General features: G+C 39.9%; 1 protein-coding gene across 2 annotated transcripts in view; it reads right to left on the bottom strand.

The window, feature by feature from the left end:
* The window catches only part of snx30 (sorting nexin family member 30), a 108,614-nt gene that overhangs the window by 8,666 nt on the left and 75,531 nt on the right, over positions 1 to 24,417 (bottom strand). For both annotated transcript variants that reach the window (XM_072258185.1, XM_072258186.1), the window contains exon 8: positions 44 to 196. In XM_072258185.1, coding sequence (XP_072114286.1) covers positions 44 to 196 — 153 coding nt within the window. The remainder of the gene's footprint in view (positions 1 to 43; positions 197 to 24,417) is intronic.

The following is a 24,417-nucleotide window of genomic DNA, read 5'->3' as shown; positions in this document are numbered from 1 at the left end:
AAAGTCAGGCAGCATAGCATGCACATTCATATCACAGATTTACCTTCTCATAATACTGGATGTTTTTGTCTGCCATTCCCATTAATAGATGCCGGAAATCCTGCCTCTTGTTACACTGCCACCGATCCCAGTCTGCCTTTAGATCAGCATTAAAGCATTCCACGCGATCCTGGCACTTTTCAACATCTGTTGGTATCTTTACAATAGAAAAGATTCAATTTGCCTTCATATATTGTGCACATAAAAAAGAAAAACAATTAACCACTAGCATAGATTGCATGGAAGAAATACTTTCTTCCAATGATTCAGAGGATTACACAAGTAATGCAATGCAGCTCAATGGCAACTGACCTATTCTGCCACTGGACCGAGTCTGAGACAGAACAAAATTAGAAAGGTGAGGGGCCATATAAACCTTGCATATATTCCAGCTACAACCAGCATACATAAAGCATGGTTCCTTCATTTGAAAGGAATTTACTGAGAAGGTGGAAAAAGACTTTTCTCATTAAGTATTAATGCTGACAACTCATTTCTGAAATTGACTTTAAATTTAAATCTATTTCAAGTGTTTTGTATAGTCTTCGATGCAGAGATTGAAAAATAGTCAGATGGCCTTAAATACTACAAGCAATTAAAATGACAATAAGGTTGGCTGGAGGCAGGAGAATGAGATCAGCCATCAAGGGCTAGTCCACATGGACCACTCTTGTGGGAAGTTGCAACAGAGGCCTAGAATTCAAGTAGACTTGTGGGGTCAGAGGGAAAATAAAGCCTGTAGCAAAGCATTAAAAATAGCACTTAGATTTAAAAAAATTTTAAAAATTAGTTTCATTTATCACATGTAAATCGAAACAGTTGAAATGCGTCATTTGCGTCAATGACCAAAGTTCAAAGCAAATTTTATTATCAAAGTACATACATCACCATAGGCAACCCAGAGATTAATTTTTCCTGCAGGCACACTCAGCAAAATTATAGAATAGTAACTAACAGAATCAAAGAAAGATCAACTAGGAGTGAAGACAACTAACAGTGCAAATGCAAATATAAATAAATAGCAATAAAACAAGAATGGGATACTGAGATAAAGAATCCTTAAAGTGAGGTTATTGGCTGTGGGAACATCTCAATGGATGGGCAAGTGTAGTTATCCCCTCAATAGATGGGCAAGTGTAGTTATCCCCTTCTGTTCAAGAGCCTAACAGGTAGAAAGCAAGCGAGTTTATTTGTATGGCACTTTTCAAACACAAGGCAGTTCAAACTGCTTTACATAGAACAAGATCTAATAATCAAACAAATTTCAGACAGCATACAATAAAATCACAAAGGATACGTGAGGCTATAGTGCAGGAGATTTTAATTAAAAGCTACAGCAAAAAGGAAAGCTTTAAGCCTCGATTTAAAAGAGCTTGAAGTTGGGGCAGACTTCAGATCCTTCGGAAGGTTATTCCAGATGTATGGAGCATAGTAACTAAAAGCTGCTTCACCATGTTTAGTTTTGACCCTAGGGACAGAAAGCAGACTAGCACCAGATGACCTGAGAGCTCGAGAATGTTCATAATGCAGCAAGAGATCCGAGATATATTTTGACCCGAGACTCTTCAGTGCTTTATAAACCAGTTTTGAAGTCAATCCTCTGACGGACAGGAAGCCAGGGGTCTGAGAACTGGAATGATATGTTCTACTTTTTTGGTCTTATTGCAGACTCCAGCAGCAAAGTTCTGAATGAACTGCAGCTGTCTGAGGGCGCTTTTTTTTAAACAGACCTGTGAATACACCATTGCAGTAATCAAGCCTACTAAAAAATAAATGCATGGACGAGTTTTTCTAGCCTATGCTGAGACACAAACCCTTTAGCTCTTACTTTACATTTTTTTAAGATGGTAGTAGGCTGGCTTTGTAAGGGGATTCTTCTTTTATGTTACGGCGAAGGCTAACAAAATGGCTTCTTTGTTATGTTATAATTTAAATGGCTTTTCTGTAATATCTGCGATGTAAGGAGTTCTCTCTCTGCTTGTTTGGGTTCCTGAGGAGACTGAGGTCCTTTAACATCTGCCGGACGATGCTGAGGATGTTCTATGAGTCTGTGGTGGCCAGTGCTATCATGTTTGCTGTTGTGTGCTGGGGCAGCAGGCTGAGGGTAGCAGACACCAACAGAATCAACAAACTCATTCGTAAGGCCAGTGATGTTGTGGGGATGGAACTGGACTCTCTCACGGTGGTGTCTGAAAAGAGGATGCTGTCTAAGTTGTATGCCATCTTGGTCAATGCCTCCCATCCACTACATAATGTACTGGGTGGGCACAGGAGTACATTCAGCCAGAGACTCATTCCTCTGAGATGCAGCACAGAGCGTCATAGGAAGTCATTCCTGCCTGTGGCCATCAAACTTTACAACTCCTCCCTTGGAGGGTCAGACACCCTGAGCCGATAGGCTGGTCCTGGACTTATTTCATAATTTACTGGCATAATTTACATATTACTATTTAACTATTTATGGTTCTATTACTATTCATTATTTATGGTGCAACTGTAACGAAAACCAATTTCCCCCAGGATCAATAAGGTATGACTATGACTATATTATTGATAAGAGAGGGAACGAACAAACTGGAATAACTGTTATTCTTTCTTGTGTGTCTGTAAGCTATTGTTTTTCGCGGGCTTTGAGGCAGAAGGCGCGATGGGGACGGGGAGAGGAGACACAATGTTGTAAGCTGGGCGGCAGAACGGACCCCGAGCGGGAGTCCGAGGCCCAGGGTCTTCGGCAAGGAGAGGAGATGAAGACAGACTCATGTGGAGCGTCTGGTCAACCACCGTGGTTGGTCCCAGGCGGTGAGTTGAGGTGGTCGGAGGGGATCGAATGGTTGAAAGACGACTCCGTTAATTGAGCTCCAACTGTTGTGCACGAAGTGGTTGAACTTTGATAAGTTTGGAGCCTTTTACTTTCCTTTTATATTTTATCTCTATTAATTATAGTTCCAGTAAGATCTATAAAGTGTAATCATTTAATCGCATATGGTGTATTGTCTGTTATTTGGTGGGGTGGGGTACATCACACAGCATCCACACAAGCTTGAATACCCAGTTTGGCGGGGCCGAAGGCTGCTCTCCCTCAGCGAAAGCGAGCTGAGCGAGCCTGAGGCTTACCGGGGGCTACATCTTAATGTGGCTGTTAAAATTTAAGTCATAGTCCATCTCAACACCAAGGTTTCTGGCTTGGTTTGTGATCTGTAAAGACAGGGATTCTAAGTGAGCATCAACTTTTGAATGTTCTGTTTGGCATCATAACAATTATTTCAGCATTCTCTTTAACTGGAGGAAAATTTGGCACATCCAATCAGTGATTTGTTCAGTACTGCTTTGTTTGAGATAATATGGGACCACAGTCACTTGGTGACACATAAATTGGAGTGTCTTTGGCATAATTAAGATATTTTGTTGCTTACCATGATTTGAGCTACAGGGAGCATGTATACGTTAAACAGAGGAGGCCTTAGCAAGGACCCTTGAGACACTCACATGCAATTTTTGTTCAGTCAGATATGCAGCTACCAATCGATACAAAATATCCCTGTAAATACAATTTAAATCACTTAAGGACTATACCAGAAAATCCCACCCGGTTTTCCAGTCTATCCAGTAATCGCCAGCTATATCAAAAACAGCACGAACATCCAGTAAAACCAAAACTAAAACTTCATCATGATTTAAGCAGATGTCATTTAAAACCTTAGCCAGAACAGTCTCAGTGCTACGGTGTTGTCGAAATCCAGACTGGAAAACATCCATAGTTGCTTAGTGCCAAAAAGTTATTATGTTGCTAATAAACCACCTTTTCAATAATTTTACTTAAACACAAGTTTAATATTAATTACTGGGGTACCTAGGATGATTATTTTTTTTTTTTTAATAAAAGTAACTTAAATAACTGCAGTTTCCAGGGCTTTTGGGAAGTAGACTGATAGAAGAGAAAAGCATTGAATATTTGCAGTAACTGTTCTTGACCCTGGTGGTGAGAGTCCAAAGTTCGAAGTGTCATTGTGCTTCCGACGCCAACATAACATGCCCACTACTTACTAACCTTATTGCAACATCTTTAGAACGTGGGAGGAAACTGGAGTACCTGGGAGGAAATTCCCATACAAACTCCTTACAAATAGTAATGGGAATTGAATCCTGGTGCTGAATTAGCATTACGCTGATTTCTACACTACCATGCCAATCATTTCATGTTTTAAACACAAAAGAAGGCAAACAGGGTATGATGAAAAACACAATTGAACATACTCCAAATCATGGATCAGGCTTCTGAAAATAAAAGTCAAAAGGTTAAAAATTTACACCTGAACAAACCCGATAGTTAGTTTGTTGGTCATTCATTCCTCCAATTACAGGTTAGAATGAATATTTCACAGACCGCCGCTGCTAACACCCAGAAGACATGAGAGTGCAGATGCTGGAAGCTACAGCCAAACAATGAACTTCTAGAGGAACCTAGCAGGTCAGGCAGCATCTCTGCAGGTAAATGGACATTTACATGCAGAAATGCTGAATTACTGCAGCAGCTCATCTACCACCTCCCCCCAAACACCCAACTCCATCATATTCATTTTCCCACAACTTTTGATTGAATAAAAATATTGTACAAATTTCCAGTTAAAAATGTTGTACTTGCACTGAATGAATCAATAATACAGCTAGGATATAGTGCAAGGTGACGTATGAGGCTGCTTAACAAAGTAGGAGCCCATAGTATTACATGAAAGATACTAGCATGGATAGAGGATTGGCTGATTGGCAGGAGGTAAAGTGGGAATAAAGGGAGTCTTTTCTGGTTGACTGCCGGTGACTAGCGGAGTTCCACAGGGGTTGGTGCTGGGACAGCTTTTTAACATTATGTGTCAATAATTTGGATGACGGAATTCATAGTTTTGTGGCCAAGTTCGCAGATGATACGAAGTGATGGGGCAGGTAAAATGGAGAAGACAGAAGGACTTGAACAGATTAGGAGAATGGGCAAAGTAGTGTCAGACAATACAGTGCTGGGAAGTGTATAGTCATGCACTTCGGTAGAAGGAATAAAAGTATATACCATCTTCTAAATAGGGAGAAAAATTTTAAATCCAAGGTGCAAAGGGACTTGGGAGTCCCCATGCAGTATTCCGTAAAGTTTAACTTGCAGTTTGAGCTGGCAGTGAAGGAATTGAGGGAGTTAAAATATAAAAGCAAGGATGTTACACTGACACTTTAAAAGGCATTGGTGATGTATCACCAGTTTTCAGAGCAGATTTGGGCCCCTTATCTAAGAAAAGATATGCTGACATTGGAGTGTGTTCAGAGGAAGTTCATGAGAATGATTCCACGAATGAAGCAGTTACTGTAGGAGTATCTGATGGTCCTGGGCCTGTACTCACTAGAAGTTAGAAGACTAAGGAATGGATCTCATTGAAACCTATTGAATCTTGAAAGCCCCATTGGATGTGGGGAGGACGTTTCCTACTGTGGGGCAATCTAGGACCAGAGGGCACAGTCTCAAAATAGAGGGACATCTACTTAGAACAGATGCAGAGGAATTTCTTTAGCCAGAGGTTGGTGAATCTGTGGAATTCATTGCCATAGACACCTGTGGAGGCCAGGTCATTGGTGTATTAAGGCAGATGTTAATAGTTTCTTGACTAGTCAATGCATTGGAGGCAACAGGGAGAAGGCAGTAGAATGGGGTTGAGGGAAAATGGATCAGCCGTGATGAAATGGTGGAGCATACTTGATGGGCCAAATGGCACAAACCTGCTCCTATGGCTTACGATCAGCATCCAGAATTAGTTCATTCACAACTTCAACTGGATTTATCCTGGAAAGACCAAGTACACCAGCTTAAAAACTGTCTTTATGTCAAATGTTATCTGTGACTTCTAAAAAGAATTCTTTCCCATTATGGATTGCCTGATACTCTATGACTTGCTACTGAATGAAACACCTTTTAAACCCATTTCAAAAACCACAGCCAGACGTACAAAAGAGACTGCTAAGACAACACTAGGCACATAAGGGAGCCCAATGCAGAACACCAGAAGTAGTTATGGTTGAAGGATTGTTTTCCCAATGGTGACAAAATACACTGCATTACACAAGTTTTAGAACATCCAACTCTATACTTACAAGCAACAAAACACAAAATGCTGGTGGAACACAGCAGGCCAGGCAGCAGCTATAGGAAGAAGTACAGTCCATGTTTCGAGCCAAGACCCTTCATCAGGACTCTTACAACAAGCATCTCAACTAGAGCTCTTCCCCCAATCATTTCACCATCATCACATGACTCCTTTTGTTGAAGCCTTCCAGCAATTTAAAATCCCAGCGCCAGTTTGTATGACCAGAGACTTTTGGCTTCATTTCAAATTTTTAATGCCGCTTCCTTTAAGCATTTCCTCAGTCAACACCAGTATCAAAGAGAAAAAACAAAATGCAGTCTGTACACAACACATTAGTCAAAGAGACCCGAAAACTGCAGCACAACAAATTCCTTAATGATATGGCACATTGCACTGGAAAGTTAAGCTCATTCAATACCACAATTCTACCTAGTCAGCTGGCAAACAAGCCCGTCTTTTTGGAAAGTAGGATTTCAATGACTTAAAATGCGTTTTCCACAGTTTGTTGCATGTTGCCAATTTAGTTTGCTCCATTTTGCCTAAGTCATTCTGGTTCACAAACACGACATTTCAGGTTACGTTTCTGCCTCTTTCCTTTCCAGACCCTGATTAAAGATTACTTCAAAAAGTTTTATGAATTGTCCTAACATTTCTATGCTACAGTACCAAATTCTGCTTGACAAAGTTCTAGTAAAGCCCTCATTAAAACATGTAATAAATACAAGCAAATGGAAGACAGATACAAAGTCTGAGCATTTAGCACCCAATACAGACATTTACATATTCAACAGCATACATTTCCCAGATTACAAAAAAATCAAACATGCACTGAGATTAACATTATGGCTACATCCACACTACACCGGATAACTTTGAAAACGAAGCTTTTTCTCTTCGTTTTGACCTTCCGTCCACACTAAAGCAGCATTTTCATACCGCGAAAACGGAGATTTTCAGAAACTGTCTCCAGAGTGAATAAATCTGAAAACGCCTAATATCCGTTGTAGTGTGCACGGGGTAAACGGAGAGATTTAAAAACACTGTCATGACAACACCACAACAATGCTTTTTCTGCTTCTGCTTGGTACTGCACAAGCACTGCCGTACGGCTGTTATAACGCGCAGTCGGTGTGAACGGCGTGAGAGTTAAATTGTAAAGTGAGCTCCTTTGACTATTTAAAAACGCTGTCATGACGTGCCGGAACAGATGGTCGCAGCGCGGCATTTCGTTGTTTTCCTGAACGCAACCCCCAACATAACCTAACAATGTCAGAACAGACGGCAACGAGACTGAAGCCAGAAGAGTTAGAAGTGTACTCACCAAATACTTTGACCCATAGCTTACTGAATAAATAAGTATACACACTTTACCCTGTTTTCTGTCCTTGCTCGTATGAAGGTGGTTTAGTTATTTATGCAAGTACTTCTCTGACAATAGATGTGTAACAGCCTAACGTAACATTGTATGGAAATACAAGATAATACCGATGCAGACATGTTTTAATACATTTAACAAGGTGCTTTATTAATGCAACAGAGTTAGTCAGTTTTTCAATGTTCGTCCTCAGCCGGGTCATACTGTCCATGAACTCGCTATCAGTTGCCTCCATAAGCTCCAGTATTTGCTTTTTTTTTTTTAGTTTTAAGTCCTCCTGTGCGAAAGCCAAGAGCAATTCCTTTGAAGTTTTTCTACTCTGTAACTGAACAAATGCGCACTAAGTATACAGTTTCCTCTTCGCTTGTTTTCTGTGTGTCCTGCGCGTGCCCAGTAGAGGAGATTCGCCCAAATATCCGTGTTAGTGTGGACAGAGATATTTTGAAAAACACTTAGTGTGTATGCCTGTCGTTTTTACTCAAAACCGGCATTTTCAAAATTATCCGGCGTAGTGTGGACGTAGCCTCAAACACCACTGAATTCTCACATGATACAATACCAACTCCTAGATGAATCCCATCAATACCCACTTTCCCTGTAATCTATTCTCTTCTGCATCAAATCCCTTCATGATTCTCTTAACTATCCTTTTCACTCCTTCCACAACCTCACCGACAATGTGCAATTTACAGTGGCCAATTAAACTACTAACCAGCATATTTTGTAATATGGAGGAAGTCACAATGCCTCCAATGTCATCACTGTAAAAACATGCAAACACTAATATCCCACTTGAGTATTTTAGCCAAGCAATTCCAAGCCCAAATAAAATTGCTGATAAAATTTCAACAGATGGAATTACAAAAAGGGCATTATGTATGGACATTTGAGTGATTCTTCCAGTCTGGCAATTTAAAAAAAATTTTATTCAGTAAATATTTTTTTTAAAAATGGACTAAATTACTGGTTTAACAGGAATAGCTGAGCTTACAAATAATCAAAAATTTCTTTCTTCCTAATCAAGGTTTAATTCAAACATTGTATATTTGTTTTGTATTTGCTTAGTTTGGAAAGTGGGTGGGTGATACCAGCTCCAGACCCAGTACCAGTCATTTATTATCACTTTCCATCTGAATCGATTTAGAAATACACTTTCCAAACGGGGAAATTTCTCCAAAACTTTTAAATTTACACCTTTCTTTAGATTATGATTTTAGAGAATACTCAACTATGCTGATTGGCTAGTAATACCAACTGAAGACATGGACTTCATTTTGGAAAGAAATTAAGTAATTCCATGCTACATGAGAGAACTTGCCAATATATTGCTTTGTCAATTTTCCTTAATTATGACACTCACTGCCCAGATCCAAACTCTTGCTGCCACTTATGCCAAGATGCATCAATCTTTGAAGTGCATGACCAAATTTATCCCAAACCCAATGCATATCTAGTAGCAAGCAGCAAGAGTCTTCTGACTCAAGTGTTAAAACTAGATTAGGAACACTAAAGCATTAATTTTGAACTAGACACCTATAGCTATTTTCCTACAAGGCTCAAAAAAAAAATTCTTGGATGATTTATCTCCAAACGCAAGCATTTTCAACAGAAAGCATGCTCCTGCCTTATTTAATAGAACAGCTGGACAATGTTTACACTTAGTGAATGGCTGACCAAAATAACCATTCCTTGGAGATCAATATAGACCAGGGGTCCCCAACCTTTTTTGCACCGTGGACCAGCTTAATATTCACAATATTCTTGCAGACCAGCTGACTGGCGGGGTGGGGGGGGGGAGGGGGTGTTCAAGCAGGGTTAAACTCACCTCAACATGTCTTTTACAGTTGGGGTTCCCAACTTTCTCACTCCCAAATAAGGGATAAAAGTAGCAGTCAAATCCTGACGAAGGGTCCCGGCCCAAGACAATAGACAATAGGTGCAGGAGTAGGCCATTCAGCCCTTTGAGCCAACACACCCATTCATTGTGATCATGGCTGATCATTCACGATCAGTATCCAGTTCCTGCCTTATCCCCATAACCTTTGATTCCGCTATCTTTAAGAGTTCTATCCATCTCTTTCTTGAAAGCATCCAGAGACTTGGCCTCCACAGCCTTCTGGGACAGAGCATTCCATACATCCACCACTCTCTGGGTGAAAAGTTTTTCCTCAACTCTGTTCTAAATGGCCTACCCCTTATTCTTAAACTGTGGCCTCTGGTTCTGGACTCACCCATCGGTGGGAACATGCTTCCTGCCTCCAGCATGTCCAATCCCTTAATAATCTTATATGTTTCAATAAGATCCCCTCTCAGCCATCTAAATTCCAGAGTATACAAGCCCAGTAGCTCCAATCTTGCGACATATGACAGTCCCGCCATCCCGGGAATTAACCTTGTGAGCCTACGCTGCACTCCCTCAATAGCAAGATGGTCCTTCCTCAAATTTGGAGACCAAAACTGCACACAGTACTCCAGGTGTGGTCTCACCAGGGCTCTGTACAACTGCAGAAGGACCTCTTTGCTCTTGTACTCAATTCCCCTTGTTATGAAGGCTAGCATGCCATTAGCTTTCTTCACTGCCTGCTGTACTTGCATGCTTGCTTTCAGTAACTGATGTACTAAGAACACCTAGATCTCGTTGTGCTTCCCCTTTTCCTAACTTGACTCCATTTAGATAATAATCTGCCTTCCTGTTCTTACCACCAAAGTGGATAACCTCACATTTATCCACATTAAACTGCATCTGCCATGCATCTGCCCACTCACCCAGTCTGTCCAAGTCACTCTGCATTCTCATAACATCCTCCTCACATTTCACACTGCCACCCAGCTTTGTGTTATCGGCAAATTTGCTAATGTTACTTTTAATTCCCTCATCTAAATCATTAATATATATTGTAAACAACTGCAGTCCCAGCACTGAACCCTGCGGTACTCCACTGGTCACCGCCTGCCATTCTGAAAGGGACCCGTTAATCGCTACTCTGTTTTCTGTCAGCCAGCCAATTTTCAATCCATATCAGTACTCTGCCCCCAATACCATGTGCCCTAATTTTGCCCACTAATCTCCTATGTGGGACTTTATCAAAGGCTTTCTGTAAGTCCAGGTACACTACATACACTGGCTCTCCCTTGTCCATTTTCATAGTTACATCCTCAAAAAATTCCAGAAGATTAGTCAAGCACGATTTCCCTTCGTAAATCCATGCTGACTCAGACCAATCCTGTTACTGCTATCCAGATGTGTCGTAATTTCATCTTTTAAAATTGACTCCAGCATCTTTCCCACCACCGACGTCAGACTAACCGGTCTATAATTCCCTGTTTTCTTTCCTCCTCCCTTCTTGAAGAGAAGAACAACATTAGCCACCCTCCAATCCACAGGAACTGATCCTGAATCTATCGAACATTGGAAAATGATTACCAATGCGTCCACGCTTTCTAAAGCCACCTCCTTAAGTACCCTGGGATGCAGACCATCAGGTCCCGGGGACTTATCAGCCTTCAGACCCAACTGCCTATCCAACACCATTTCCTGCCTAATATAAATTTCCTTTCTTCCTTTTTCAATCTTTTTATTAATTTCATAGAATGAAAACATAAAGCAAAAACACTAGTAGGAGATACATTGTTACATTTAAAATGAGTAATTGTAAAACCAAATAGTAAAAATTGATGAAGCTCCCAATCGTGTAGAATAATAATGAATAATACAAAGCAAAAAAAAACTGAAGAAAAATCATTAAAAAGGAAAAAAAAAACAAACCCCATCCCCAAAAAAAAACCTAAACTAAACAGAATTAGTCAACTAAACTAAAAGACTTGGGCAATACTAACAACTTGAAAATGGGAAAGAAGAAAACCTTAGTGTCAACGACTCCGTTCCTCTCAACCAACAGCACAGAGAAATAAAACAAGTTTGGAAATGGTCAAATTACATCAAATGAAAATGCTGAATGAATGGCCTCCAAGTTTTTTCAAATCTAATGGAAGGGTCATAAACCACACTTCTAATTTTTTTCAAATTCAAACATACCATAGTTTGTGAAAACCAATGAAATACCGTAGGAGGGTTAATCTCTTTCCAATTCAGCAAAATGGATCTTCTAGCCATTAGAGTACGAAATGCAATCATCCTACGTGCTGAAGAGGTTAGATAATTTGAATCTATCATTGGCAATCCAAAGATAGCAGTAATTGGATGAGGTTGTAAATCTATATTCAAAATCATTGAAATAATGTCAAAAATGTCTTTCCAATATTTTTCCAACAAAGGACATGACCAAAACATGTGAGTTAAAGAAGCTATCACGGAATGACATCAATCACATATTGGATTAATATAAGAATAATAACGAGATAGTTTATCTTTGTACATATGAGCCCTGTGCACTACTTTAAACTGTATCAACATGTTTAGCACATATAGAGAATAAATTAACCAACTGAAGAATTCTTTCCCAATTTTCAATCGGTATAGTAATGTTAAGTTCACTTTCCCAGTCAGCTTTAATTTTATTGGAAACATCAGGACATAAATTCATAATTATATTATATATAATTGCTACAACACTTTTCTGAGAGAGATTTAAATCTAAAATTTTTTCCAAAGTGTCCATTGGATATGGGTGTGGAAAATTAGGAGAAACAGTAATTAAAAAGTTTCTAATCTGTAGATATCTAAAAAAGTGAGATCTGGGTAAGTTATATTTATTAGAAAGTTGATCAAAAGACATGAAACAATTATCCAGAAATAAATCACGAAAACGTATTATACCTTTGGTTTTCCCATCAAAGTAAGCTTGATCCATAGTGGAAGGTTGAAAAAGGAAATTAGATATAATAGGACTTGCTAAAATAAATTGATTGAACCCAAAAATTCTTCGAAATTGAAACCATATATGTAAAGTATGCTTAACTATTGGATTATTCATTTGTTTATACAATTTGGAAGAAGTAAAAGGAAGCGAAGTTCCTAAAACTGAACCCAAGGAAAACCCTTGTAATGAATTACATTCAAGATTTACCCACTGTGGATTTAAAGATACATCCAAATCTCGTAACCAAAATTTTAAATATCGAATATTAATTGCCCAATAATAAAATCTGAAATTCGCGAGGGCAAGCCCCCTTCCTTTTTAGGTTTCTGTAAATACCTTTTACCTAACCTAGGATTTTTGTTCTGCCACATATACGAGGAAATTTTTGAGTCTACATTATCGAAAAAAGATTTTGGGATAAAAATTGGAACCGATTGAAATACATATAAAAATTTGGGCATATAAAAAAGGAGATCTATGATTATTAGTACAAACTGAGGCTACCGGGGAGTAATACAACAATTTAATCCAAGATATAAATGTCAGACTAAAATTAAATTTCTCAAGAACATTAAATAAATAAGGCCATTCGACTCTGTCAAAGGCTTTCTCAGCATCTAATGAGATAATACATTCCGGGGTAGTAACTGAGGGAGTATAAACAATATTCATTAACCTCCTAATATTAAAGGATGAATAACGATTTTTAATAAATCCAGTTGATCCATAGATATAATTTGAGGTAACACCTTCTCTAACCTAGTTGCTAGAATTTTTGAAAAAATTTTTGAATCTACATTCAAAAGAGATATCGGTCTGTATGATGCACAATCAGTAGGATCTTTATTCTTTTTAAGGATTAAGGAAATAGAGGCTTCGTAAAACGATTGTGGTAATTTACCTAAACTGATTGCTTCTTTGAGTATTCTAGACAACCTTGGAGAGAGAATGGAGGAAAAAAATTTTAAAAATTCCACTGTAAACCCGTCCAGACCAGGTACTTTACCAGAATTCAATGATGAGATTGCAGTTATTATTTCTTCTTCCGTAATGGGAGTTTCTAATGATAAACAATCTTCGGGTGATAATTTCAGGAAATTCAACTTACCTAGAAAATCATGCATGAAATCGGAATCATGAGGAAAATCCGAGTGATATAGAGAGGTATAAAATTCTTGAAAGGTTTTGTTTATCCCAACATGATCAACTGTGAAAGTATGATCGTGTTTACGAATCTTAGTAATTTGACGTTTAACCGAATCGAATTTCAATTGATTAGCCAATAATTTACCCGATTTATCACTATGAATATAAAAATCACTACTAGTGCTCATTAATTGATTTTCAATCGAGGATGTTAATAATAAGCTATGTTCCAATTGAAGTTCAACTCTGTGTTTGTATAGCTCCTTACTGGGAGAAATAGCATTTTTTTTTTTTTTTTTTTAAATCGATTTCTTTAATTTTATCAACCAAAACTATTTCATTCTTAACACATCTTTTCAAACCCCAGCCGAATAGGAAATAATATGACCACGGATATAAGCTTTAAAAGCGTCCCAAACAGTTCCATTGGAAACTTCTTCCGTAGTATTAGTTGAAAAGAAGAAATCAATCTGATCTTTTATAAACTTGACAAAGTCCGAGTCTTGAAGTAAAGTAGGGTTAAATCGCCATTGTCTATTAGTACAAGAAGTATCCATTAACTTGATAGAAAGTTTCATTGGAGCATGATCTGAAATGGCGATAATGTCGTAATTACAATCAACTACAGATGGGACTAATCGAGAGTCAATAAAAAAAGTCAATTCGGAAATAAGAACGATGAACATGTGGAAAAAAAAGAGAATTCTTTGTCATTTGGATGTAGAAATCTCCAAATTTCTGAAATCCCAGAATCAAACATAAAAGAGTTAATAAGAGTAGCCGACTTATTCGGTAAAGCCGGACTACCGATGGATCTGTCCAACATGGGATTCAAACATAAGTTAAAATCACCGCCCATTATCAACATATACTCATTTAAGTTAGGAAAGGAAGTGAATAGGTGTTTAAAAAATTCAGGATAATCCACATTCAGAGCGTAAACATTAACCATAGCAACCTTTTTATTAAAAAGTACCCCAGTGATTAACAAAAATCTGCCATTAGGATCTGAGATAATATCTTGATGAATAAATGTAATTGAGGGATCTATAAAAATTGAAACGCCTTTAATTTTGGCTTGAGCTTTTGAATGGTATTGTTGTTCTTTCCAAAACTTAAAGAAGCGTTGATTATCCTCTTTCCTTACATGAGTTTCTTGTGCAAAAATAATATGAACATTCAGTCTTTGGAATACTTCGAAAATCTTTTTCCGTCTAATTGGATAGTTTAAATCATTTGTATTCCAAGAGACAAAATTAATAATGTGAACCATAATTTGAGATTAACCCTTTGGTAAGTAGAGGGTTAACCATAATGTAAACTCATGAAATCGGAAGAGGAATACATGATCAGAGAGGAACCGGAAATCTCGACACTGCAGACATCTTTGTAGTTCTAAATCAGCCCAATAGAAAAAATTAAAGAAAGAAAGAGACTACCCCACCCACCAACCCCAAGAACCCCGAACTAAACCAGAGAAGGCTGAAGAAAGCACTAACTAATACTAACTCTAACCCCATTTCTGCAGGAGGCAACTCCAAAGATATATGTTATATAGATGATCCCCTGGAAACTAATACATATAAAAAATAAACACTATAGTAAAATAATCTACATAGTATAATTACTAAAATATATAAATTAAAAAAGTTAGTATCAATATGTATGATTAGTTAATTATAAATAAGTAAAATATCACTTCCAGAAAAGAAAAGGGATTATGGGGAGAAGAAACATGGGAACATGGCGTCCCAAAAAGAACAAAGGAGATTATGCAAAATGAAAGACAGATCGCCATTTTAATTATACGGAAATCAAAAATAAAATAACTAAAAATGATCGTCAGATCAAATCATTAGTAATAATAACAAAAAAAAGTTAAAGAAAAAATTAACTAAAGGAAAATGATGTTATTCATAAGAAACAAGTATTCTATATAGGTTATAGAATAATAACTATAGTAGTAAGCACAAAACACAAATCTTGAGCTTATAAAAAACCTTCATTGTACAGTGGTAGAAGGTTTGTTTTTAAGAAAAACACCAGAGAAAAAAGCTGGTGCAGAAAGCACTGGGCATTAATTAAAGAAGGGTATCTGTGTCAGATGGGTAGTTGTCATCCAAAAAGCTTCGAGCGTCAGTTATGGAACGGAAGACACGACGAGATCCATCAGAAAGAGAAATTCTGAGACATGCAGGATACAAAAGTGCCGGTTTAAGATTTTTTTTTAAACATTCTGACATTAGAGGTTTAAAAGTCAGTTGCTCCTTCATCACTTCGGGACTATAATCTTGAACTATCCTGAAGGAATGCTGGCGATACTTGATCATCCCTTGTCGACGAGCAGTCTGGAGAAGCTGTTCTTTAACATTGACATAATGGAAACGAAGAATAACTGGTCTCGGTTTGGATACAGCCAATGCTGACTTTATCCACAGTATACGATGGGCACGATCAAGTAATGGAGGGTCGTTGGGAAAAACTAAACTGAACGTATCCTTTAAAAGTTGAGCAAAGAATATTGCAGGGTCTCCAGTCTCAACATCCTCGGGTAAGCCAATTAAGCGTAAGTTTTGTCTTCTCGATCAATTTTCAAGATCGATAACTTTGGATTTAAGGTGTTGCAGTTGCTTAGTAGTCGAAGCTAAATTCTTCTCTAAGTTCTCAACTTTTGAATCCGTCTTCTGAGACTTAGTATCCAGTTCAGAAATTTTACCTCCATGTTTATGAACTTCACAATCCAGAGATTTCAAAGATTCCGTGATTGATTTTAAGTCTTCATTAAGGCTTTGGCGATGTTGTTCAAGTTGAGCAGATAAACTTCCGGATAATTTTCGCCGATGTTCCTCGAGCTTTTCCTCCAGACACTTCATTATAACCTCGTAAGTTGATTTGGTTTGTTTGGAATCACCTCTCTCTTTTCCTCCGATCCTGTCGGAGTCTTTCCCATCTTTGGCTTTGGATCTTGTACTTATTTCTTTAAACTCCAGAGTTGCAATTTACGAAGAATTCAGTAAAATCAATGAATCAGTAAGATAGAATAAATCTTCTGGTGTGGATAAAATTAATTAGATCAAGGAGATCATAGGTTAAGGATAACAGGAATGGAGCGAAGCCAGAGACAACCTCACTCCATGAGCGCTCCCTGCAGAATCCAATTTCCTTCAATTCATTCATTAACCTAGGTCCTTTGGCCACTATTACATCTGGGAGATTGCTTGTGTCTTCCCTAGTGAAGACAGATCCAAAGTACCTGTTCAACTTGTCTGCCATTTCCTTGTTCCCCATAATAAATTCACCCGCTTCTGTCTTCAAGGGCCCAATTTTGGTCTTAACTAATTTTTTTCCTTTTCACATACCTAAAGAAGCTTTTACTATCCTCCTTTATATTCTTGGCTAGTTTACCTTCGTACCTCACTTTTTCTCCGCACATTGCCTTTTTAGTTACCTTCTGTTACTCTTTAAAAGTTTCCCAATCCTCCGGCTTCCCACTCGTCTTTGCTATGTTATACTTCTTCTCTTTTATTTTTATACTGTCCATTACTTCCCTTGTCAGCCACGGCCTCCCCTTACTCCCCTTAGGATCTCTCTTCCTCTTTGGAACGAACTGATCCTGCACCTTCCACATTATTCCCAGAAACACTTGCCATTGGTGTTCCACTGTCATCCCTGCTAGGGTATTGTTCCATTGAACTTTGGCCAGCTCCTCCCTCATAGCACCATAGTTCCCTTTGTTCAACTGTAATACTGACACTTCCAAGTTTCCCTTCTCCCCCTCAAATTGTAGATTAAAACTTATCATATTATAAATTATCATATTATAAAACGTTGACTGTACCTCTTTCTATAGATGCTGCCTGGCCTGCTGCATTCACCAGCATCTTTTTTTTGTGTGTGTTGACGGGACACTTGTGCTTACCCCAAGAAAGACTACCATGACCATGAAGCCTTGCGTGGGCACCCGTGTGCGCATGCGTGAAGTGCGCATATGGGACGTGCCGGTTTTTTTTTTTGCCCCATAAATCGGTTTTGGCTTAATCTTCCCAACAAAGCAGCCCCCCGCCCCCATCTTGGCCACTCTGACCACATATCTGTCATGTTAACACCAGTATATAAACCACTGCTTAAACGTGTGAGAGCAGAGAAAAGAGAGATAAGGGTCTGGCCAAAAGGAGGAGCCTCAGCCCTACAAGACTGTTTTCTTACACCCAGACTGGGACATATTCAAAACTGCAGCCTCCTATGACGAACATACAGACATTGAGGAGTATGCGGAGGCAGTAACGAGCTACATAGCCAAATGCACGGAGGATGTCACTGTGATGAAAACCTTCACCACACGTGGTTATAAAAAGCCATGGATGACAACAGAGGTGCGTTCAGTACTGAAGGCCCGTGACACAGCCTACAGATCGGGGGACAGGAGAGCGCTTCGCTCAGCCAGGTCTGCGCTTTCACCAGGGATCAGGAAAGCGAAAAGGGCCTATGCGGGCAAAATACATGGACACTTCTGTGACACAGGTGACACCAGACGGATGTGGCAGGGAATTAAAGCTCTGACAGACTACAAGATCAGGCAGAAAACTGATGAGAGCAACAGCTCTCTACCAGACAGGCTTAACAATTTCTTTGCCCACTTCGAAGCATCAAACACTACAACTGTTACATTCTCAAGGAAGTTTTTTTGGGTGAGAATGATGTAATGGTCTTTTGGAGGTCATCTGATGTGATTTTCCCGTCGATGTGAGGTCACGTGATGACATGTGCCCCGTGACTATATAAGGGTCGACTCAGGTGACGCAGTAGGTTTTTGAGTTTGTAGATTTCCAGATAGAATGTGTTGTGCCTCCGTTTCTGTTGCATGTTTGTTTTTGTGACGCAGTTTCATTTTTAAAACGGAAGGTGCGTTCTCTTACAAGATATTGTATTATTGAACTGGAAATTTGCAGCTGGAAGTGCTAATCTACTCAATTCCGACAGTTTTGAAGGGAGAGTGAAGAATTCATTGAAGTGAAGGATCGAGAGAAGTCGGCATCGGTTGGCAGTTTAATAAAGGATCGACCTTATTGAGTCTTCATTGAAGAGAACCTGCATCGAGATAACTCTTGCAACAGGGCAATCAGTTCATGCAAAAAGGTTCTCTCTCTCTAAAGGAATTTAAAGTCAGTCCACTTAAACTGTTTATTTTCGGCATCAGGAATCCTGTGGACAGAAGCAGCAGTAAAGGTGCGTCTGTGAGGAAATCCTTCTCCAGAGAAGTTTCTCCCAATTGAATGCGTAAAACTGTTGGACTTTCGAAGTTATCGCTTTAAGAACTACATCTGGCTGTATCGCTTTTAAGAACTGTTTTCACATTTAACGCTATAAGAACCAGAGCCGAGTGGAGTTGATGAACGGCTGCATACCTGTTTAACCTCTGGTTAAAGTTTTCCTTTGTTTTTTTTCCCTTATCATTTATACGTGTTTAATAAATGTTTGGTTGTTTTTATAAAACCTGTCTCAATTAATATTCATTGTTGCCGGTTACGTAACACAGCAAGGGGGATAGCCAGTCCCTTTTTACCATCTGACCAGCCGGCTCCAATCACTGATCCACAGCAAACACGGAGGACCCTTGCCAGGGTCAACCCACGAAAAGCAGGAGGTCCCGACAACATTCCTGGAAGTGTGCTCAAGGAATGTGCTGAAGTACTAGCAGATGTCCTGGCAGACATTTTCAACATCTCCCTCAGTCAAGCTATTGTCCCCAGATGCTTCAAAACCTCCACAATCATCCCTGTAGCAAAGAAATCAGTTGTAGCCTGTCTGAATGATTACTGACCCGTTGCCCTGACCCCCATAGTGATGAAATGTTTTGAACGGCTTGTCTAGCCTCATATCACAGCCAGCCTCCCCTCATCACTGGATCCTCTACAGTTTGCTTATCGTCCAAATCACTCTACGGAGGACGTAATATCCATCACACTGCACACAGTTCTGTCTCACTTGGACAACAAAGACACTTATGCCAGAATCCTGTACATTGATTTCAGTTCAGCGTTCAATACCATCATCCCGCAGAGACTAGTGGAGGAACTGTCGCTGCTTGGCCTTAGCACTGCCATGTGTCGCTGGATTTCTTGACAGAGAGACCACAGTCAGTCCATGTTGGCAGGAACATCTCTGACTCCATCACACTGAGCACTGGATCCCCACAAGGCTGTGTGCTTAGCCCATTGCTGTTTACACTGCTAACACATGACTGTGCAGCCAGATTTAAGGAGAACCTGATCATTAAATTTGCAGATGATACCACAGTGGTGGGGCTCATCAGCAAAAATGATGAAACAATGTACAGGGAGGAGGTCAAACACCTAGAGAGCTGGTGCAGGGATAACAACTTGATGCTTAATGTCACCAAAACCAAGGAGATGATCGTCGATTTCAGATGGTCTCAGCCTGAGCACACACCCCTCAGCATCAGTGGCTCCACAGTGGAGAGAGTGGAAAACATCAAGTTCCTTGGGGTGCAGATCTCAGACAATCTCACCTGGTCCAGGAACACCACTGGGATTGTGAAACGGGCCCAGCAGAGATTGCACTTTCTGAGGAAGCTTAAACAAGCATCACTCCCCACTAAACATCTTAACTACATTCTACAGAGGCGTGGTTGAGAGTGTGCTGACCTGGTACTCCAGCTGCAGTGCTGTCGACAAAAGAGCCTTGCAGAGGGTGGTTAGGGGAGCAGAGAAGGTTTTTGGGGTCTCCCTACCTTCTGTCCAAGACCTCTTTCAGAGTCAATGCCTCCAGAAGACACGGTACATCATTAAAGACCCCTCACACCCCCTCCATGAACTGTTTGTTCTTCTGCCATCAGGCAAACGTTACAGGAACATCAAAACTAAAACCACAAGGCTACTAAACAGATTCCTCCCACAGGCAGTCAGACTGCTAAATAGCTGCTCCACTTGACTCTGCTTTGGACACTTTTAACTTGCACTGGACACTTATAACTGATTTTAACTGACATGTGGCTGTTGTGTTTTACTATTTATTGTTATGTTTATTATTTAGTGTTGCGTTTGTTATGTTATGATTGCACTGCCCCTGAGAAACGCTGTCTCTTTCTGCCCTGCAGAGCAGATGTATGGTTAGAATGACAATAAAGTTTTTGAATCTTTGAATCTACACTGTACGTACATTATTTCTATTTTACATAGGCTGTGTATTTATCATATCATTCCTGCTTTTACTATATGTTAGAGTTATTTTAGGTTTTGTGTGTTATTTGGTATGATTTGGTAGGTAATTTTTGGGTCTGTGAACACTCAAAAATTTTTCCCATATAGATTAATGGTAATTGCTTCTTCGCTTCACGCCATTTCGGCACGAAAGATTTCATAGGAACGTTCTACCTTAGCGGGGAAATACGGGACAAGGGTGGTCCCGTATGGGACAAACCAATTTAGCTCAATATACAGGATGTCCCGGCAATTAGGGGACAGTTGGCAGCCCTATGTTCAAGTTCAACAGGGCGTGACAGGGAATGAGGAAAGGTGCAGCTGACTCATATCGCTTCCTCACCGCCCGGTAGCACATGCTTTGTCGCCCAGTGGTTGGGGACCGCTGATATAGACATAGCTCAGGTCTTCAAATTCAAACCCTTCATTCAAGTTGACAGTACCCAAGAAAACAACTTGCTTGAACGAAAATAGATCAGCATTATTTGTTACATATACATTGAAGCACAGTGCGTCATTTGAGTCAATGTACTGGGGAATGCCCATAACGTCACCATGCTTTGGCGCCAACACCAACATGCTTAGTAACCCAAAAACTGTATCCTTAGAATGTGGAAAGAAACTGGAGCACTCAGAAGAAACCCAGCAATCAGGAGAACATACAACCTGTATCCTTACAGACAGCTGCAAAATTGAACCCAGGTCGCTGGCACTGTAATAGCGTTACACTAACTAGACAACTAGTCAGCTAGAATTTTATCTCTGGAAAATACATGTTTACCAAATGGCATTCACAATTTTCCAATTTAGCCCTGGCAAAGTCATATAAAGGAACTCTCCAGCTTGAACAGACAAGTGTTTTGACATATGACAGCCTTAACAAGATGTACAAGCACAATACCCCAAGGTCAAAACTAGTGCAATACTGAGACCGTTACATTGTCACAAAGACCTCAGACCCCTAAGATTAATGTAATGCACATTTACCTTAAAATCATCTTCTGAGAGAATTCACTATAGGCAACTTGGTTATGCTTCCCATCCTACAATATCTATACTTCAAAGGTCGTTTGTTATCAATAAAGTACCTGACACCCTAAAGGATGTATTTAAAAAGGCTCAAGTGTACACATTAATCTTTAATAGAAAAGCTAAGTGAATTAGGACACAATATAGAAATAAATGGTACTGGCAATCATCAGCTATGTTTTTTGTGGGCTGCAGGAAATTCCAAAAATTCTTTTAAATATACCACTTCAGAATGACTTTCACTGCAATCTGCAACACGTAATTTCTCGCTAAGCAATGGACTTTTAAATCAACTCCAATGGTCATCAGATCTCACAATCAACTGAAGTACCCAGCAGACTAGTCAAGTACAGCAACCTTAAGGTTTATCAGCATAGCTGAAAGCAAGGCAGAAGAGGACGACTCCAAGCCAGGTTGAAACACAAGGATGACACCCCCTCCACCCAGCACCTTGTTGGCAAATGTACTGTTGATGGAGAACAAAATTGAGGACCCTGGGGCAAGATTGCTGTATCAGAAGCAACTGAGAAACTGCTCAACTGCATGCTTTATTGGAATGTGACTTTCTTTAGGTTCACCAGACACAGTGAACAAACCAGAAGGATTCTCGGTCTGCAGAATGGGCCGAACCACAGATTCGGAAAAGGCAAAAGGAGGAGGTGTCTGTGTGTTATGATAAGCTCATTGGTGCTCCAATGTGGCGGTTTTGTCAAGCTCGTGCTCCCCCAACCTTGAACATCTAACGGTCAAATGCTGTCTGTTTTATTTACCTAGGAAGTTCTCAGTAATCCTGACCACAATGTACATACCATCAACAGCTGACTATAACCATGCACCCGCGACAATCCGTGATGTAGTCTCCAAACAAGAAACAGTCCATCCTACGCATTTCAAATCATAGTTAGAGACTTAAACCAGGCTTGTTTAAAGTCTTGAGACAACTATCTCTGGAAAGCATCGCAGCAACGAAGTGGAATTTCCGTACCAAACTTGAATCAACTAGGGATGCTCAACAGCTGTAGCAGGGCTTGACTGCTATCACTTTTTAAAGTTAAACCAAGCAACATGGGAGACAGCAAGGCTTCACTTCCAGATAAACTCAATGCTCGCTTTGACCAGACTACAGAGGACCATCATGAACTCCCATATCCCCTGATGATTCTATGACTTCAATCTCTGAAGCCAAAGCGCAGGCTGCCTTCAGGAGGGTGTACCCTTGAAAAGCATCTGGACCAGAGGGAGTACCTGGTCACATACAAAAAACCTATGCTGCTCAGCTGGTTCGTGTTTTCACAGATCTTTAACCTCGCGCTTTGGCAGTGAGTGGCACCCACCTACTTCAAGCAGGCTTCAATTATACCAGTGCCCAAGACTGTGGTGACTTGCCTCAATGACTATCGTCCAGTTGCACTTACATCCACAGTGAAGTGTTTTGAGAGGATGGTGATGAAACATATCAGCTTCTGCCCAAGAGGCAACTTGGATCCACTCCAATTTGCCCACAACAAAAACAGATCTACAGCAGATGCCATCTCATTGCCAGATGTTCCAGAGCCAAAGGCGCATACATCAGGATGTTCTTTATCGACTACAGCTCAGCATTCAAAGCCATCATCCCCTCAAAACTAATTAATAAACTCTTCGACCTTGGTCTCATACCTGCTTGTGCAACTGGATCTTGGATTTCCTTACTTGTAGACCCTAGTCAGTTCAGATTGGCAACATCTCTTCCATAATCTCCATCAGCAAAGATGCACCACAAGACTGTGTGCTTAGCTCTACTCATTTTACAATATGATTGTGTGGCTAAGCACAGCTTCAATGCCACATTCAAGTCTGCTGATGACACCACTGTCATTGTCCTAATCAAAGGTGGTGATAAATCAGCATATAGAAGGAGATTGAAAATCTGGCCAAGTGGTGCCACAACAGCCACCTCTCATCCAATGTCAGTAAAACAGAGGAACTGATCATAGGCTTCAAGAGATGGAAACCAGAAGTTCACAAGCTAGTCCTCACCAGAGGATCAGAGGTAGTGAGGGTTAGCTGATCCCAAGTGATACTATCTTAGAGGATCTTATTAATAATAGACTTGAAGACAATGTTTTCTGTAATTTAACTGACAGCTGTGCTAATCTTCAAAAGTTGTGTTACCAGACAGTAACCAGTTAGTGCAATTCATTTTCACTTCTAAAACAATCTTGGCACATGCAGATAAAACTCTGACAAACTTCCACAGATGTGTCATGGAGAGTACATTGATTGACTGCATCTCAGCCTGGTATGGAAACACCAATGCCCTTGAACAGAAAATCCTATGAAAAGTAGTGGATTTGGAGTTTTGGGTCCAGACCATCACAAGTAAAGCCCTCCCAACCTCCCTACATGAAACTTCATAGGAAAGCAACATCCATCATCAGGGATCCCCACCATCCACTCCATGCTCTCTTCTCACTGCAGCCATCAGGAAGGCAGGGCAAGTGCCTCAGGACTCACACCACCAGGTTCAAGAACAGTTATGACCTCTCAACCATCAGGCTCTTGAACAAAAATGATAATTTCACTCAACTTCACTTGCCCCATCATTGAAATGTTCCCACAACCAAGAGATTCACTTTCAATGACTTCATCTCATGTTCTTGTAACTTCTGGCTATTTATTTACATTTC

Source organism: Mobula birostris, chromosome 5 (assembly GCF_030028105.1).
Source record: "Mobula birostris isolate sMobBir1 chromosome 5, sMobBir1.hap1, whole genome shotgun sequence".
Classification (NCBI taxonomy): domain Eukaryota; kingdom Metazoa; phylum Chordata; class Chondrichthyes; order Myliobatiformes; family Myliobatidae; genus Mobula; species Mobula birostris.
This window is presented reverse-complemented; position numbering and strand designations above follow the sequence as displayed.